This window comes from Hyla sarda, chromosome 6, assembly GCF_029499605.1.
Source record: "Hyla sarda isolate aHylSar1 chromosome 6, aHylSar1.hap1, whole genome shotgun sequence".
In the NCBI taxonomy this organism is placed as follows: Eukaryota; Metazoa; Chordata; class Amphibia; order Anura; family Hylidae; genus Hyla; species Hyla sarda.
Window position 1 is genome coordinate 214,548,653 of NC_079194.1, and position 17,467 is coordinate 214,566,119.

Below are 17,467 nucleotides of genomic sequence, written 5' to 3' on the forward strand. Positions count from 1 at the left end.
GATTCATTTTTTCTATAATTAACATTAATGTAGTAGCTTTGTTTCATGATGCAGAACAAGAACAGTTGTTAATGTGGGTGTTAATGTCCTTTTCTGCAGACGTATGCACTTTCTGTAAGCCAGGTTGGACCTGGAATACATATGCGACTTTTAAACAGAGATGCGACTTTTTTTCTTCATAAATAGCGACTATCGCATTTGATAAATACATGACCATTGCAAATAAAATAAAAAAATTGCTACGTGAGCAGATTACAGAAATGTGCTTTGGAATAAGCAAAAATCAAAAAGTCACAGCATGTATAGAAAAGTCGCACATGCGCAAGTACGTGCAACTTTTTTACGCAAAAAAAATCTACAGAGCTTGATAAATCTCCTTCTATGTGTTTACCTGTACTTTATAGATGGACCCGAAGGGAGGAAGCTGACTTTTACCGTGTAGTTTCCACTTTCGGAGTGGTGTTTGATCCAGGAAGAGGACAGTTTGATTGGACCAAGTTTCGAGCTATGGCAAGACTCCATAAAAAGACAGATGAAAGCCTTGAGAAGTACCTTTATGCCTTTATAGCAATGTGCCGAAGAGTGTGCCGGTTGCCTTGTAAAGAAGGTATGTGTGTACAGTAAGCTCTGCCGGGATGTGTACTGGAATCACGCTGAAGATTATTCAAAGATAAAGCTATTTCTAACAGTTTTTTTCTTTGCTTTCTAAGTATTTAGCTCAACAATTGAAGAATGTCTTACAATAGATTGATGATTTCAGATACAATATTAAAAACAAAACCCCAACGCGTTTCGAACTTCTTAGTCACGCATTGGAGTTTTGTTTTTAATTGACCTATAGGTTTTGTTTGTTTTTTCTTGTTTATGTTTTAACCTAGAGAAGTAAAAGTTATGTTTTAACTTTTTTTTGTGAGCTGGACCCCACCATCCTTTGTTTGGTCCATATAACATTATTGATCAAAATACTCAGGTTGCCTGATAGTAGTAGAAGGCAGAAACAGTGCCAGTCTCATCCGAGAACTGGATCTGGTATTGCAGCTCATTTCATTCACTCACCTATAGATTTGATCAACTTAATTAGAGAACTTTAACAAATGATCACAGTTGTCTAAAAGTAGATATTTTTTTTCATCATTTTTATGGATATTTATACTTTCATTATTTTGGGGAATAATAATGAACACAATTGTTTTATTTTTTTTAGACCTAGCGGACTCATCCATCTCAATCCAGCCAATAACAGAAGAGCGAGCCTCCAGAACCTTGTATCGCATTGAACTTCTGAGGAAAATTCGGGAGCAGGCTATCCACCACCCTCAGCTGTTTGAGCGCCTTAAGCTCTGCCAACCAAACACAGATATACCAGTGTGGTGGGAATGTGGGAAGCACGATAGGGACTTGTTAATTGGAGCTGCTAAGCATGGTGTAAGCAGAACTGATTATCACATTCTACGGGATCCAGAACTTTCTTTTATGGCATCTCAGAAAAATTATAACCATAATAAAGGGACCCCCTCTACTCCGCTCTCAGCCCCTCAGAGCCAGCTGCTATTATCTGCATCACCTCTTACTCCTCAGTCTCGGACACAAGATCTAAAAGGGAGCCCTAATCATGAGATTAAAGTGAGAGACGAAGATGGAAAGGACGAAAACCCTTTACCGGCCATAGAGTCTGTGAAACTGAAGGTTGAGGCAGTAAGTCCCATCAATGGTCCATTGCCTCTTCCTGGAGAGCATAAATCAGTTGTTAAGCCTGAGACAGACAGGCGCATGGTGGCAGCAAGGACTGAGCCGCTAACACCCAATTTAACTTCCAAGAAGCCGAGAATGAGCAAGCGTGGGTCAGGCTCCAGTTCAGACTCCGATTCTGACACCAACCGATCTTCTTGCTCATCCAGATCTTCCTCTTCGTCATCTTCCTCCTCCTCCTCTTGCTCGCGCTCAGGATCCAGCTCTTCCTCCTCTTCTTCCTCTTCATGTTCATCGTCATCCTCATCGTCTTCCTCCTCCTCTTCATCTTCATCATCCTCATCTGAGGACAGTGACAGTGATGATGGGGATAGACAAAAATGTGGTATGTACAATGCTCAGAAGTTATCCTTCTTATGTTAATCTTGCTGGGACTGTTTTCTATTTATAGTACTTAATGGTAATACATTTATTTTCAGCCCCATTATAGAGAACAATCTGAAGAAGTATGCGAATGTCCCTGTAATATGTATGATAAGTGTATGAAAGGCAACATCTATCTCTCCAGCTATTGTAGATCAACTGGAAAGCAAAATAATTCCTTTAGGACTATTGTTGTCATTACAGTGTGCTGCTCAAAAGTTATACAGATTTGTAAATTACTTCTATTTAAAAATCTTAACCCTTCCAGTACTTTTCAGCTGCTGTATGCTCCAGAGGAAGTTCTTTTCTTTTTAAATTTCTTTTCTGTCTGATCACAGTTCTCTCTGCTGACACCTCTGTCCATGTCAGGAACTGTCCAGAGCAGGAGAAAATGCCCATAGCCAACCTCTCCTGCTCTTGACAGTTCCTGACACAGAGGTGTCAGCAGAGAGCACTGTGATCAGACAGAAAAGACATTTAAAAAGAAAAGAATTTCCTGTGGAGCACACAGCAGCTGATAAGTACTAGAATTATTAGAATTTTTAAATAGAAGTCGTTTACAAATCTGTTTAACGTTCTGCCACCAGTTGATTAAAAAAAAATTGTTTTTCACTGGAGGGGTACTTTAATACTCAACATCATACAACAGCTTGTGACAAGCACGAACATGCAACCAAAATATAATGTTAAGGGGCTAAGGAAAAAATAAAACGTTGTATGCTTAAAGGGGTTGTCTGGGGCTCAGTACAGGTGAAACTCGAAAAAATTTGAATATCATGCAAAAGTATTTAATTAATGCAACTTAAAAGGAAAGGAAGCATAAAGTGCTTCAAAATCTCCAGGTATGCGTTGACCCTGGACTTAATGAAGCACAATGAACCAAATCATATAATATACTGGGGATTTGGGGTTTTCATGAGCTGTAAGCCATAATCATCACAATTATGACACATCACGGCTTGAACTATGTTGTTTGCATGTAATAAGTATATCTCATATATTAGTTTCACCTTTTAAGTTGCATTACTGAAATAAATGAACTTTTGCACGATATTCACATTTTTTGAGTTTTACCTGTATGCTCGGGGATCCCCGATAACCATTCCTTTCACTGTCTCACAGTGGTCACAGTCAGCATGACCCACTTCAGTCAATGATTGAGTAAGCAGGGCAGTTCCTGCAGAGACACCATATCTGTAAAAACATTTGGATCCCCAGACAACCTCTTTAACCCCTTAAGGACTCAGACCATTTTGACCTTAAGGACTCGTTTTCGTTTTTTCCTCCTCGCCTTCTAAAAATCATAACTCTTTTATATTTTCATCCACAGACTAGTATGAGGGCTTGTTTTTTGCGCGACCAGTTGTCCTGCGTAATTAAATCACTCATTTTACCATAAAATGTATGGCGCAACCAAAAAAATACTATTTGTGTGGGGAAATTTAAAAGAAAACAACAATTTTGCAAATTTTGGAAGGTTTCGTTTTCACACTGTACATTTTATGGTAAAATAGACACGTTTTCTTTATTTTGTGGGTCAATACGATTAAAATGATACCCATGATTACATACTTTTCTATTATTGTACCGCTTAAAAAAAATTGCAAACCTTTTAACAAAATTAGTAGGTTTAAAATCACTCTATTTTGCTGACCTATAACTTTTTCATTTTTCCATATAAGCTGCGGTATGAGGGCTCATGTTTTGTGCCGTGATCTGTACTTTTTATTGATGCCACAACTTTTAATAATTTTTTTAATAATTTTTGGGGGAATAAAATGTTACAAAAAGGAAGCAATTTTGGACTTTTTTTTTTTTTTAAGTTCACGCCGTTCACCGTACGGGATCATTAACCTTATATTTTCATAGTTCGGTTATTTACACACGCGGCGATACTAAATATGTTTATCTCATTTTTTTACACTTTTTGGGGGTAGAATGGGAAAAGAGTACAATTGACATTTTATTGGGGGGGAGCATTTTTCAAATTTTTTTTACTTTTTTTTAAATACTTTTTTTACTTGTATTTTTACACTTTACACTCATGCTCGTGATTATAACGGTACCTACCTGTATGGAAGATAGTTAAACTTAACAAAGCGGTCAGATTTGTGCCCATAACCGTGACGGAGGGCACACCTTTAGTGGGCATACGCTGTAATGGATAAATTGAAAAAAGGGGAGGGTTGGGAGGGGTCCGCAAAACATCACGTACACCCTGTTATATACCCCCACCCCTACCCACAACTTCTCAACACCCCACTTAGAAGTGCAGGGGGCAGAGATACTCCCGCCCCTCAAACAAATACAGCCATAATAGGCTTAAGGGGTACTCTGGCGCTAAGACATCTTATCCCCTATCCAAAGGATAGGAGATAAGATGCCTGATCGCGGGGGTCCCGCCGCTGGGGACCCCCGTGATCTTCCACGCCGCACCGCATTAGAATCAGCCCTCGGAGCGTGCTCGCTCCGAGTCTGATTACTGGCGGTCACGGGGACGGAGCATAGTGACGTCACGGCTCTGCCCCGTGTGATGTCATGCTCCGCCCCCTCAATGCAAGCCTATGTCACGCTCCCTTCATAGGCTTTCATTGAGGGGCGGAGCGTGACATCACACGGGGGCGGAGCCCCATAGAGTTGCATTGAGGGGTTGTGTCGGCCGCCACTTCGTGCGGTTATTGACATGCCCCCTTCCTGCGAACTGCCGAGGCCCCGTAGGGGAGATCGCACGGGGCCCCAGCGGTCGGACCCCCCGTGATCTGTAATTTATCCCCTATCCTTAGGATAAGGGATACGTTTTCCAATACTGGAGTACTCCTTTAATATGCTAATACAGGAGCTTCGTATACGCAGGGCGTTCACAAGCCCCAGGTGCATGGTGGCATCCGGCTTGAATCTTCAGAGGAAATGGCTCCTTCCCTGTGCTGAGGCTCCTATGCTGCAGAATAGAGCTCCACTCTGCAGCTAGACCCCTCTCCTCCGCTGTGAAATCTTGAATTCATGTCTCCGGTGACCAGCTGCGCATGTGGAGAAAAGAGGTCTAGCTGCAGAGTAGAGCTCCATTCTGCAGCAGAGGAGGCTCAGCACGGGCGGAAGCATTTCCTATAAAGATTACCGTTACCGTGTACCTGAGACTTTGGAACACCCCTGTGTACCAAACTCCTCATAAACATATTAAGAAAAAGAAGAACATTGGCAGAACAGAGGCATAGTTCTGGAAAGGTAAAAATCATTGTCATCAGCGTCACCCACACTACAAGCCAATAGGTTAGTGCGGGTGATACTAGTGACATATTCCCGTTAACATGTTAAATACGTCTATATTTGAGTGTTTCCCTACCGGTGTGCCTCCAGCTGTTGCAAAACTACAACTTCCAGCATGCCCGGACAGCCTTCGGCTGTCCGGGCATGCTGGAAGTTGAAGTTTTGCAACAGCTGGAGGTACACCGGTAGGGAAACACTTGTATACTGTTTGAGCAACGAGTATGGTTGTTTCTGCCCTCTATTTTGCTACTGTGAGGTACGGCCATTGCCCATTTGCCTCTTGACAAAGCCACATTGGTGGCGAAACGTTGAGGGGGGCAGTGTTATGGTTTTAACTGCTATGTGCCCTGACAATCAGTAGTTCTGGGATGCTAAAATACAATTGTATCTCCTACTAACTATAAATAATGATGGAGCTGGTTGAGCACAATAAGCCTAATCACATCAGTTAGGAGCACATAGTGTTTTTAAATGTGTGATTTTTCCTTCTTTTTTCACCATTATAATATAATTTTCGCCCTGCATATTAAAGTCCTGTATATAGTATTTTTGGTTGGGACCTCCAGGGCCTTTATTGGATTGCCTTTGTCAATCTATTAGTAATTATTGTTCATTTTGCCCTCCAACCAATAGTCTCGTTTTATTTTTGGATTATTAATATTGCTAGTAATGTCACTGTTGTTGTATAGCGCTATAGTTATTGTATTATCAATTGTAATATTGCTTATTTATTTCTCCTGCAGAGCGAGTGCCTCATGTGAAGGCGTACGATGAAGAAAGTGTGGCCTCTATGAGCACCCTACAAGACGAAACTCAGGACAGCTTCCAGCTAGATAATGGAACTCCAAACTCTAACTATCTTATACAAGGAGGATATATGTTTGCTGCTGCTCATTGGCCTAAGGTGTGTGACTGGCACATAGCACTGCTGATACAAGTGACACCTACTTCAGTGTATGTCTGACTCTGCACACATGAGGACACCTAGGTCACCTAGTATGGAGGCTGCGAATGATGCTCTTCTGGTTTGGGGTTTGCTTTTTGACAAATTTACAATAGTGATGGGTAGATTGATTTTTCGTATTGAATTCATTCCAGATGTATTCACAGAAATGTTTTAAAGGGGTACTACCATGGAAAACTTTTTTTTTAATCAACTGGTGCCAGAAAGTTAAACAGATTTGTAAATCACTTCTATTAAAAAATCTTAATCCTTCCAGTACTTTTTAGGGGCTGTATACTAAAGAGAAATCCAAAAAGAAATGCCTTTCCTCTGATGTCATGACCACAGTGCTCTCTGCTGACCTCTGCTGTCCATTTTAGGAACTCTTCAGAGAAGCATATGTTTGCTATGGGGATTTTCTCCAATTCCTAAAATGGACAGCAGAGGTCAGCAGAGAGCACTGTGGTCAGGACATCAGAGGAAAGGCATTTCTTTTTGGATTTCTCTTTAGTATACAGCCCCTAAAAAGTACTGGAAGGATTAAGATTTTTTAATAGAAGTGATTTACGAATCTGTTTAACTTTCTGGCACCAGTTAATAAAAAAATAAAATAAAATAAAGTTTTCCACAAAACACTGAGTACACCCTCCTACACAGGTTGCTAAGCTTCAGAATATGTCATCTTAAAGGGGTACTCCACTCCCCAGCATTCAGAACATTTAGTTCCGAACTCTGGGAGTGGGCTTTGGGGGTCGCCACGTGCCTTCGTGACGTCACAACCCATCCCCTCAATGTTATGGGAGGGGGTGTGACGATAGGAGATATGGGTGTGGGTCAGGAGATACATTTCTGTATGGGGGGGTCCGACCACTGACACAAACAGCCTGTGCGTGGTTCGTGGTGATCTGGTGATTGCGGCTGCATTTTGCATGGAGTTGTTGCTGGAACAACCTCTGAGCAAGTAATCTATTGTCATAACAATGCCTATTGTTTAAATGAAGGTACCTTTGTCCTTAGTGGTGTTTTTTCCTTAACCACTATCTCTATGAATGAAATTAAATTGTAGAATAGAGCCAGATACTGAGATATGTTTTTATTTTTTGATTACATTTTTTTTATTTCATTTTTAGCACATTATTATGGGGGCATCCATTTTGCCTGAACTGTTTTTAGCAATAATTAGAGATATGTTTTACAGCAAGCCCCACAGACATAGACAGAATGGACTAAAGCTGTTCACATGAATGGGAGATGTTTCTGGGCGTGCTCTGTGACTTTTTGCAGAGGTCATTCTATGGGGAAAGGGAGGCTGAGTTCATCCATTTTCTAGTCTATATACTGGTGTCACCTTTTCACTGTCATTATGGAAGATAATGCTGAAACATGATCTGTACAGAACAGAAAGTCTCCACTTATTGTTAGGCCTAGTGGACAGAATCAGAGCTGTAAGATTTCTGGATTATTTTATAATATAGTCAGTAAAATGGAAAATTAGAAAAAACAACACAAATTATTTTGTATTCATTTTGACATAACCTTGATGGGGGGTGTGACTTGTTATAATTTTATTTGTGATAACCGAATACTCTTCTTGCAGGATCGGGTGATAATCAACAGGTTGGACAGCATTTGCCAGGTAGTATTAAAAGGGAAATGGCCCACTACTCGGAAGAACTATGATGGCACCAGTGTGGCGTCTTTCTATACCACCAAACTACTGGACAGTCCTGGGGCTGCCACAGAGTACAGTGACCCAGGAACACAGCCACCCACATGTATTACCATCAAGGAAGAAAGCAACCAGTCGCAACAGATGTCAAAGGTGAAGAAGCATGTACAAGAAAAGGAATTTACAGTGAAAATCAATGACGTATGTTTATTTTTTTCTTTTTTCTTGCCCTGGGACCTGGTTGCTGTGTGCAGCATGCTCATTTTTAAGTTGGCTGGCTGCTCTTTCTTCCTATTTAACACCTATTTTTCAAGGCGGCTCTTGCAGGTTTTTATTTTTGCCAATTTTAAGCTCATTGCGCTTTGGGCTTGCAAATTATTAATATAAATACAGAAATACAAGCTACTGCCCCAGCTCTTTTGTATATGCTGGTAATTTTGTGCTTTATTAGGGTGCTATTTTTATTGCACTGGCTCTATTTACAAAGATTTTTTGGGGTGTTTTTCTTTAATATATTTGGCTGTTTTGCCTATTTTTGATGTGCGCATCCACATGCTTCGCAGTGACCTGTGATTTTCTATTATAAAGGGTGTCCAGTAAGTGCATGTTTTGCAGCATGGTATACCATTTATATCATACAAACATGAATATCCTGGTTATACATTACTTAGGGGTACAGTAAATCTTCAGAGAATGGGGAGAAGCGTGAAGGGATAGATAGAGGCCAATGGAGGATAAATGGAGTGGTGCCTGCATGTGCACGGTTCATTACGTTCAGAGATTTCACTTTCATCTGGTGATTGTGGGGTCCCAGTGGTCAGACCCCGATTAAACCACAAATGATCTCCTGTCCTGTGGATAGGGGATCATTTTCCCAGAACCTCTTTAGGGTGTATTTACTCGTACAGTATCCTGCGCATATTTGATACGTAGGATTTAAAGTTGCAGATTTAAAGCTGTGTTCAGTCATTTAGTTTAAATTGACATCAGCAGCTTTAAATCCTGCGCATCAAATATGCGCAGGTTACTGTGCCTGTGAATAGACCCTCAAAGTGGTTTTCCAGGCTGAAATAATTGATGGCTTAAAGGGGTATTCCAGGAAAAACTTTATTATATATATCAACTGGCTCCAGAAAGTTAAACAGATTTGTAAATTACTTCTATTAAAAAATCTTAATCCTTTCAGTACTTATGAGCTTCTGAAGTTAAGGTTGTTCTTTTCAGTCTAAGTGCTCTCTGATGACACCTGTCTCGGGAAACGCCCAGTTTAGAAGCAAATCCCCATAGCAAACCTCTTCTAAACTGGGCGTTTCCCGAGACAGATGTCATCAGAGAGCACTTAGACAGAAAAGAACAACCTTAACTTCAGAAGCTCATAAGTACTGAAAGGATTGAGATTTTTTTAATAGAAGTAATTTACAAATCTGTTTAACGCTCTGGAGCCAGTTGATATATATAAAAAAGTTTTTCCCTGGAATACCCCTTTAAGATAGGCCATCAATCACTAATTGGAGGAGAACCCTACCAAGCAGCTGTGCACCCTATCATCAGCTCCGCACAGCTTCTGGTCCTGTTCATTGTATAGTGCAGGATGTCAAACAGATGATTAGTGGGGGTGTCTGGTGTCAGCACCCAGCTGATCAGCAATTGATGGCCTATTCTGAGGAAACATTTCAGCCCCGAAGACCCCTTTAAATGGGCACTGTCAGATTCAAAATCTTTGTATATGTTGTACGTCTTGGCAAAACATTAACCTTTCTAATATACTTCATAAGAAGATGTTATTTCCTTTTCATAGAAATCATGGTTTATAATATCATGGCTTTGTCCAAGCTGGAGCATAGGCATGGACAAAGTCCAGTAAGTGAGGGAGAGCTAGCACTCCTCTGTGCTCTGTCCTGTCTGATAGTACTCCTCTGTGCCCTCTCCTGTCTGATAGCACTCCTCTGTGCTCTCTTCCATCTGATAGGACTCCTCTGTGCTCTATCCTGTCTGATAGTACTCCTCTATGCTCTCACCTGTCTGATAGGACTCCTCTCTGCTCTCTCCTGTCTGATAGGACTCCTCTCTGCTCTCTCCTGTCTGATAATACTCCTCTGTGCTCTCTCCTGTCTGATGGCACTCCTCTGTGCTCTCACCTGTCTGATAGGACTCCTCTCTGCTCTCTCCTGTCTGATAGGACTCCTCTCTGCTCTCTCCTGTCTGATAATACTCCTCTGTGCTCTCTCCTGTCTGATGGCACTCCTCTGTGCTCTCACCTGTCTGATAGGACTCCTCTGTGCTCTCACCTGTCTAATAGGACTCCTCTGTGCCCTCCTGTCTGATAATACTCCTCTGTGTTCTCTCCTGTCTGGTGGCACTCCTCTGTGCTCTCTCCTGTCTGGTGGCACTCCTCTGTGCTCCCTCCTGTCTGATGGCAATCCTCTGTGCTCCCTCCTGTCTGATAGGACTCCTCTGTGCTCTCTCCTGTCTGATAGGACTCCTCTGTGCTCTCTCCTGTCTGATAGGACTCCTCTGTGCTCTCTCCTGTCTGATAGGACTCCTCTGTGCTCTCTCCTGTCTGATAGTACTCCTCTGTGCTCTCTCCTGTCTGATAGGACTCATCTGTGCTCTCTCCTGTCCTATAGGACTCCTCTGTTCTCTCTCCTGTCCTATCAGACAGCACAGAGGAGTGCTATCAGACAGGAGAGAGCACAGAGGAGTACTATCGGACAGGAGAGAGCACAGAGGAGTACTATCACACAGGAGAGAGTACAAAGGAGTCCTATCAGACAGGAGAGAGCACAGAGGAGTCCTATCAGACAGGAGAGAGTACAGAGGAGTCCTATCAGACAGGAGAGAGCACAGAGGAGTACTATCACACAGGAGAGAGTACAGAGGAGTCCTATCATACAGGAGAGAGCACAGAGGAGTACTGTCAGACAGGAGAGAGCACAGAGGAGTCCTATCAGACAGGAGAGAGCACAGAAGAGTACTGTCAGACAGGAGAGAGCACAGAGGAGTGCTATCAGACAGGAGAGAGCACAGAGGAGTGCTATCAGACAGGAGAGAGCACAGAGGAGTGCTAGCCCTCCCTCACTTACTGGACTTTTTCCCATGCCTGTGCTTCAGCTTGGACAAAGCCATGATTTCTATATAAAGGAAATAACATTTTATTATAAAGTATATTAGAAAGGTTATTGTTTTGCCAAGATTTGCAACATATAACATGTTTTTGTATCTGACAGTGCCCATTTAAGGTTTATTTATTATATGTAAAATAAGTATTTTAGAATCTATCCATACATGATTGCATTCTACCTAGAAATAGAGACTTTAAAGGGACTGGTATAAGAAAATACATAGCATTAGATCTCACAGCTGATACCAAACATAGGTATGGTCCTTAGTGGAGGTACCTATTCCATCCCTAAAGTCTTACTTACATGGTACCCTTAAAGTGGAAATATGTGGGTGTTTTCAGAAAGGATATGTTCAAGCATGAGTGGTATGCCATGGATGCCCGATCAGTGGGCAGCATGTAGGTTAGATTTTGAGAATAGGATGGGTAGCTACACTTCAGTCAGTAGCTGCATTTTTACCTCCTGACTACAGTATCATTTAAAGGTGTTTTATATAAAGAAAGCTAAATGATTGTGTAATGAAAAGTTAAGGACATTTTTACAGTCTCTGGATGGCAGGTAAAGATTACATTCAGAATGGAGACCCATTCACATCATATGGAGCTCCTCCAGGAACACCACTATTTACTGACAGTCATAAAGCTTTATTTACATGAAACGGAAAAACCTGTCCAGTTTATTCCTAGTATGGGGTAATGGTGGCATAATAGACTCAGTTCAGTGCGATAGTCCATAGTTGTACTGTAAGGTTCAATAACATAATATCTTATAGAGTGTTGGAAGAAAAGAATGCTTCCCGCTTGTTCCTGCTGAGTGTTGTGAAGCTTTAATCCTGCGGTTTGCTCGCAGGGGTTTTCCTGTCAATTGATATGCCTCGTATTCCATAGTCTCCTGGTAACACAGACCTGTTCCCATTTCAGGAAGGCGGCTTGAAATTGACTTTTCAGAAACAAGGGATTCCTCAAAAACGGCCGCTGGACAGTGAAGAAGGAATGGGACAACAGCAGTATTTGGCGCGGCTGCAAGATCTCCAGAATGCTTCAGAGGCCAGCCTTGTAACCTTTCCTAAATCTACTGCAGCTTCAGGTATGTAGTTATATGGGCCTGAATACTTACTCTTCTGGTTAGGTCATCCATGCAGGCCTTTGTCTCACAGTGACACAGTGCCAGAATTCATTTTTAAAGTGGTATCTGTTATTACGTCTTCTGCACCATGTAATAAATATAATCAATATCTTTTATAAGGTACTCCCAATATGGTGCCAAGTGCCAATGTGAATGGCATGGGAATAGAGGCACAGCCTGTCATCAAGAGAAGAAGAGGCAGAAGGAAGAATGTGGAGGGTGTTGACATTCTGTATATGAATAGGAATAAGCTACTTAATCATGTAAGTCCTAGTTGATGGTTGTTTTATCAGATTTAGAGTTTTCACATGGCTGTTGTTCTCAGTCTCCGCTCTATTAAAGGGGTACTCCGGTGGAAAACATTTTTTTTATCAACTGGTGCCAGAAAGTTAAACAAATTTGTAAATTACTTCTATTAAAAAAATCATTATCCTTACAGTACTTATTAGCGGCTGTATATTAGATGTTTCTTTTTTTTTATGTCCACGGTGCTCTCAGCTGACACCTCTGTCTGTATGAGGAACTGTCCAGAGCAGCATAGGTTTGCTATGGGGAACTGCTCCTGTTCTGGACAGTTCCTGATACGGATAGAGGTGTCAACAGAGAGCACCGTGGACAGAAAAAAAAAAAAGAAACCAAAAAAGAACATTCTCTGTAGTATATAGCGGCTGATAAGTACTGGAAGGATAAAGATTTTTTTTATAGAAGTAATTTACAAATCTGTTTAACCTGTTCAGGACGCAGGGTGTATGCATACGCCCTGCATCCCAAGTCCTTAAGGACGTAGGGCGTATGGATACGCCCGTGGGAATTCCGGTCCCCGCCGCTAGCCGGCATCCCAGCACATCGCCAAGGTGGGTCCTAAGACCCCCCCACCCATGTCGGCATTTGCAGAAAATCGCATGTCAATTCAGACATGCGATTTTCTGCTATTCCGGGCTCATTGGGTCTCTGGCGACCCGATCGCCCGGAAAATAGGGATGATCGGAACTGTCAGTGACAGCCCCGATCATCCTGAGGGATAGGAGCGAGATTGCAGCGCTGCGATCTCCTCCTATCCCCTGCCATTAGTCAGAAATGAATTCTGAACAATGGCAGCGCACGACAGGGGTTTGCTAGGGAAACCCCCCGTTCTGCCCCCCCCCCCTGGATGACGGGCAGAACGGGGGGAGAAGATGGCAAGCGGTACCTGCAAAGAAGATGCGATGGGGCGCGGCGATCATCGCTGGAAACTGCGGAGATCAGCGGCGCAGGTAGGGAAGCGGTGGTGGTGGGGGGGGGGAGGAAGGGAGCAGTAAGCAAAATGTACTGCTGCCCTTCTAGTGGGTGCCAAACTGCAACTCCCAGCTGGGAGTTGTAGTTTTGCAACATCTGGAGGTTCACAGTTTGGAGACCACTATTACAGTGGCGCCCAAATGGTAGCCCTCCAGATGTTGCCAAACTACATCTCTCAGCATGCCTAGACTGCCCAGGCATGCTGGGAGTTGTAGTTCTGTAACATCTGTCCCTTCAGATCTTGCAATTTTCATGAACATATTGAAAATTACTGCGATACTTTGAAGCCCTCTAATTTTTTCAAAAAAGTAAAAATATGTCCATTTTATGATTCCAACATAAAGTGGACATATTGTATTTGTGAATAAAAATAACATTTATTTGGAATATCCATTTTCTTTACAAACAGAGAGCTTCAAAGTTAGAAAAATGCAAAATTTTCATGAAATTTTGCAATTTTTCACCAAGAAAAGGTGCAAGTAACGACGAAAATTTACCACTAAAATAAAGTAGAATATGTCACGAAAAAACATCTCAGAATCAGAATAATCGATAAAAGCATCTTAGAGTTATTAATGCTTAAAGTGACGGTGGTCAGAATTGCAAAAAACAGCTGCGTCTTTAAGGTGAAAATGAGCTGCGTCCTTAAAGGGGTTATCCAGGGGAAAAAAAATGTCTTTATATATATCAACTGGCTCCAGAAAGTTAAACAGATTTGTAAATTACTTCTATAAAAAAATCTTAATCCTTTCAGTACTTATGAGCTTCTGAAGTTAAGGTTGTTCTTTTCTGTCTAAGTCTTCTCTGATGACACCTGTCTCGGGAAACGCCCAGTTTAGAAGCAAATGCCCATAGCAAACCTCTTCTAAACTGGGCGTTTCCCGAGACAGGTGTCATCAGAGAGCACTGAGACAGAAAAGAACAACCTTAACTTCAGAAGCTGAGAGGTACTAGTACTGAAAGGATTAAGATTTTTTAGTAGAAGTCATTTACAAATCTGTTTAACTTTCTGGAGCCAGTTGATATATATAAAAAAGTTTTTGCCTGGAATACCTCTTTAAGGGGTTAACTTTCTGGCACCAGTTGATAAAAAAAAAAATGTTTTCCACCGGAGTGCCCCTTTAAGCTTCCATTGTCTGGTGGACAGAATAGCACTCACTTCTATGCCCTTCTACCCGGTTAAGAAAAACATTACTACTTAATCCAGAAACGTAATTTTGTTTTACCAGTAATGTCATTGGAATCCTTCGAGATTTGTGGAAGCCTAGACCCTTTTTATTAATTTATTTTTTGTATATATTTTTTTTTTTTTTTTTAAGACAATGTTACGTTAACTAAGGAGGTTTAGAATATTGCACTAATGTGAAATGCATTTACATGTCCCATGTGTGATTGCAGATGAAAAGAATTTCAATACCTGCAGTGGAGAAAAGATTAATACAGCCCTGACCTATAGGTGTATAGATGTCATTTTTTGTCTTAATAAGAACAAGATGAAAGTGAAATAGGAATAGTGAAGTTCAAATGTAAACGGCGTTTCCAATACTTGATTTTATTGATTGATATCCCATCCGTGGAGTGCGAACACCCGCTCTCTATAGATCAGCTGTTTGGCAGAGCCATGGCGCAAACATAACATAGGGTGTGAAGCCAGAAGCAGACAGCTCTGTGTAGCAGCTGTGCTAGATGACAGCAGCTAAGGTCCTATTAAAGGGGTACTCTGGTGGAAAACTTTTTTTATTTTTATTAAATCGTGCCAGAAAGTTAAGTTTGTAAATTAAGTCTATTAAAAAAATCTTAATCCTTCGAGTACTTTTTAGCTGCTGAATACTACAGAGGAAATTATTTTCTTTTTGGAACACAGAGCTCTCTGCTGACATCATGACCACAGTGCTCTCAAATATGTTTGCTACGGGGATTTTCTCCTACTCTGGACAGTTCTTAAAAAGGACAGAGATGTCAGCAGAGAGCACTGTGCTCGTGATGTCAGCAGAGAGAAAGAAAATAATTTCCTCTGTAGTATTCAGCAGCTAATAAGTACTGGAAGGATTAAGATTTTTTTAATAGAAGTCATTAACAAATCTGTTTAACTTTTTTTGATTTAAAAAATAAAAGTTTTCCACCGGAGTACCCCTTTAACCCCTTCCCGACCTATGACATACCTGTACGTCATGGGTGGCAAGGTGTTCCCGACCCATGACATACAGGTACGTCATGAACATTACTGCCGCTACTCGCGGCATCCCGCAGCGCCCGGAAAGATGGTGGCTATCACTGATAGCCAGCCATCTTACCGTGCGACCACGGGGGGTTTCATCCCCCAACCCCCCCCCAGCGATCGCTGCTATCAGCTGGTCAAATCTGACTAGCTGATAGCAGCGTTTCGCTATGAAAATACTTAGCAGCGCGGTGTGTGAGTCCAGATCACGGGGATCGGGACACACACCGCTCTGCTAAGTGTCCCTGACCCGTCCCCCGGCATCACTTACCCGTCCGAGCGGTGTCCCGAGCGATCCCGGCGTCCTCCATGCGGTCCCCGCTGCGCTGCATCCCGGAGGTGAGTTTGCAGCAGCAGTGCAGCATCTTCATTGGCAGCAGTGAGATCGCCGTAAAGCGATCTCACTGCTGCCTCTGAGAGTTTCAATACTGCAACTCCCAGCATGCCCAGACAGCCTTTGGCTTTCTCGGCATGCTGGGAGTTGTAGTTTTGCAACATCTAGAGGTCCTCAGTTTGGACACCACTGTATAATGGTCTCCAATCTGTGCTCTTCCAGATGTTGCAAAACTACAAATCTCAGCATGCTCAGTCTGTCCAGGCATGCTGGGAGTTGTAGTTCTCTAACATCTGGAAGAGCACAGATTGGAGACCATTATACAGTGGTCTCCAAACTGTGGACCTCCAGATGTTGCAAAACTACAACTCCCAGCATGCCCAGACTGCCCAAGCATGCTGGAAGTTGTAGTTCGGCAACATCTGATCCTTCAGATATTGCCGAACTACAACTTCCAGCATGCCTGGGCAGTCTGGGCATGCTGGGAGTTGTAGTTTTGCAACAACTGGAGGCACACTAGTTGGGAAACATTGTCCGTTTCCTACCTCAGTGCCTCCAGCTGTTGCAATTGTTGCAAAACTATAACTCCCAGCATGCACTGACAGACCATGCATGCTGGGAGTTGTAGTTTTGCAACAGCTGGAGGCACACTGGTTTGGAAACACTAAGTTTGGTTGCAAAACACTTGAAAGTTTATTACTTAACTTAGTGTTTCCAAACCAGTGTTCCTCCAGCTGTTGCAAAACTACAACTCCCAGCATGCACGGACAGCCAAAGGGCATGCTCGGAGTTTGCAACAGCTGGATGTTTGCCCCCTCCCCCCAATGTGAATGTACAGGGTACACTCACATGGGCGGAGGTTTACAGTGAGTGCTGCAAGTTTGAGATGGCGCAAATTTTGCGCTGCAGCTCAAACTTCCAGCGGCAAACTTGCTGTGAACCTCTGCCCGTGTGACTGTACCCTAAAAACACTACACTACACTAACACTAACCTAAAATAAAAAGTAAAAAACACTTCATATACACATACCCCTACACAGCCCCCCCTCCCCAAAAAATGAAAAATGTCTGGTACGCTACTGTTTCCAAATCGGAGCCTCCAGCTGTTGCAAAATAATAACTCCCAGTATTGCCGGACAGCCATTGACTGTCCAGGCATGCTGGGAGTTTTGCAACAGCTGGAGGCACCCTGTTTGGGAATCATTGGCATAAAATACCCCTATGTCCACCCCTATGCAAATCCCTAATTCAGGCCTCAAATGCGCATGGCGCTCTCTCACTTTGGAGCCCTGTCGTATTTCAGGGCAACAGTTTTGGGACACATATGGGGTATCGCTGGTAAATTTTTTACACTGACATGCTGGTGTTGCCCTATACTTTTCATTTTCACAAGAGGTAAAAGGGA

General features: G+C 42.4%; 1 protein-coding gene across 9 annotated transcripts in view; it reads left to right on the forward strand.

The window, feature by feature from the left end:
* The window catches only part of CHD9 (chromodomain helicase DNA binding protein 9), a 248,025-nt gene that overhangs the window by 219,545 nt on the left and 11,013 nt on the right, over positions 1 to 17,467 (forward strand). For 7 of the 9 annotated variants that reach the window (XM_056526373.1, XM_056526372.1, XM_056526375.1 and 4 more), the window contains 6 exons: positions 405 to 607; positions 1,205 to 2,074; positions 6,120 to 6,280; positions 7,917 to 8,189; positions 12,031 to 12,196; positions 12,356 to 12,498. In XM_056526373.1, the coding sequence (XP_056382348.1) occupies positions 405 to 607; positions 1,205 to 2,074; positions 6,120 to 6,280; positions 7,917 to 8,189; positions 12,031 to 12,196; positions 12,356 to 12,498 (1,816 nt within the window). The remainder of the gene's footprint in view (positions 1 to 404; positions 608 to 1,204; positions 2,075 to 6,119; positions 6,281 to 7,916; positions 8,190 to 12,030; positions 12,197 to 12,355; positions 12,499 to 17,467) is intronic. The other 2 variants (XM_056526376.1, XM_056526377.1) reach the window with 1 other exon arrangement.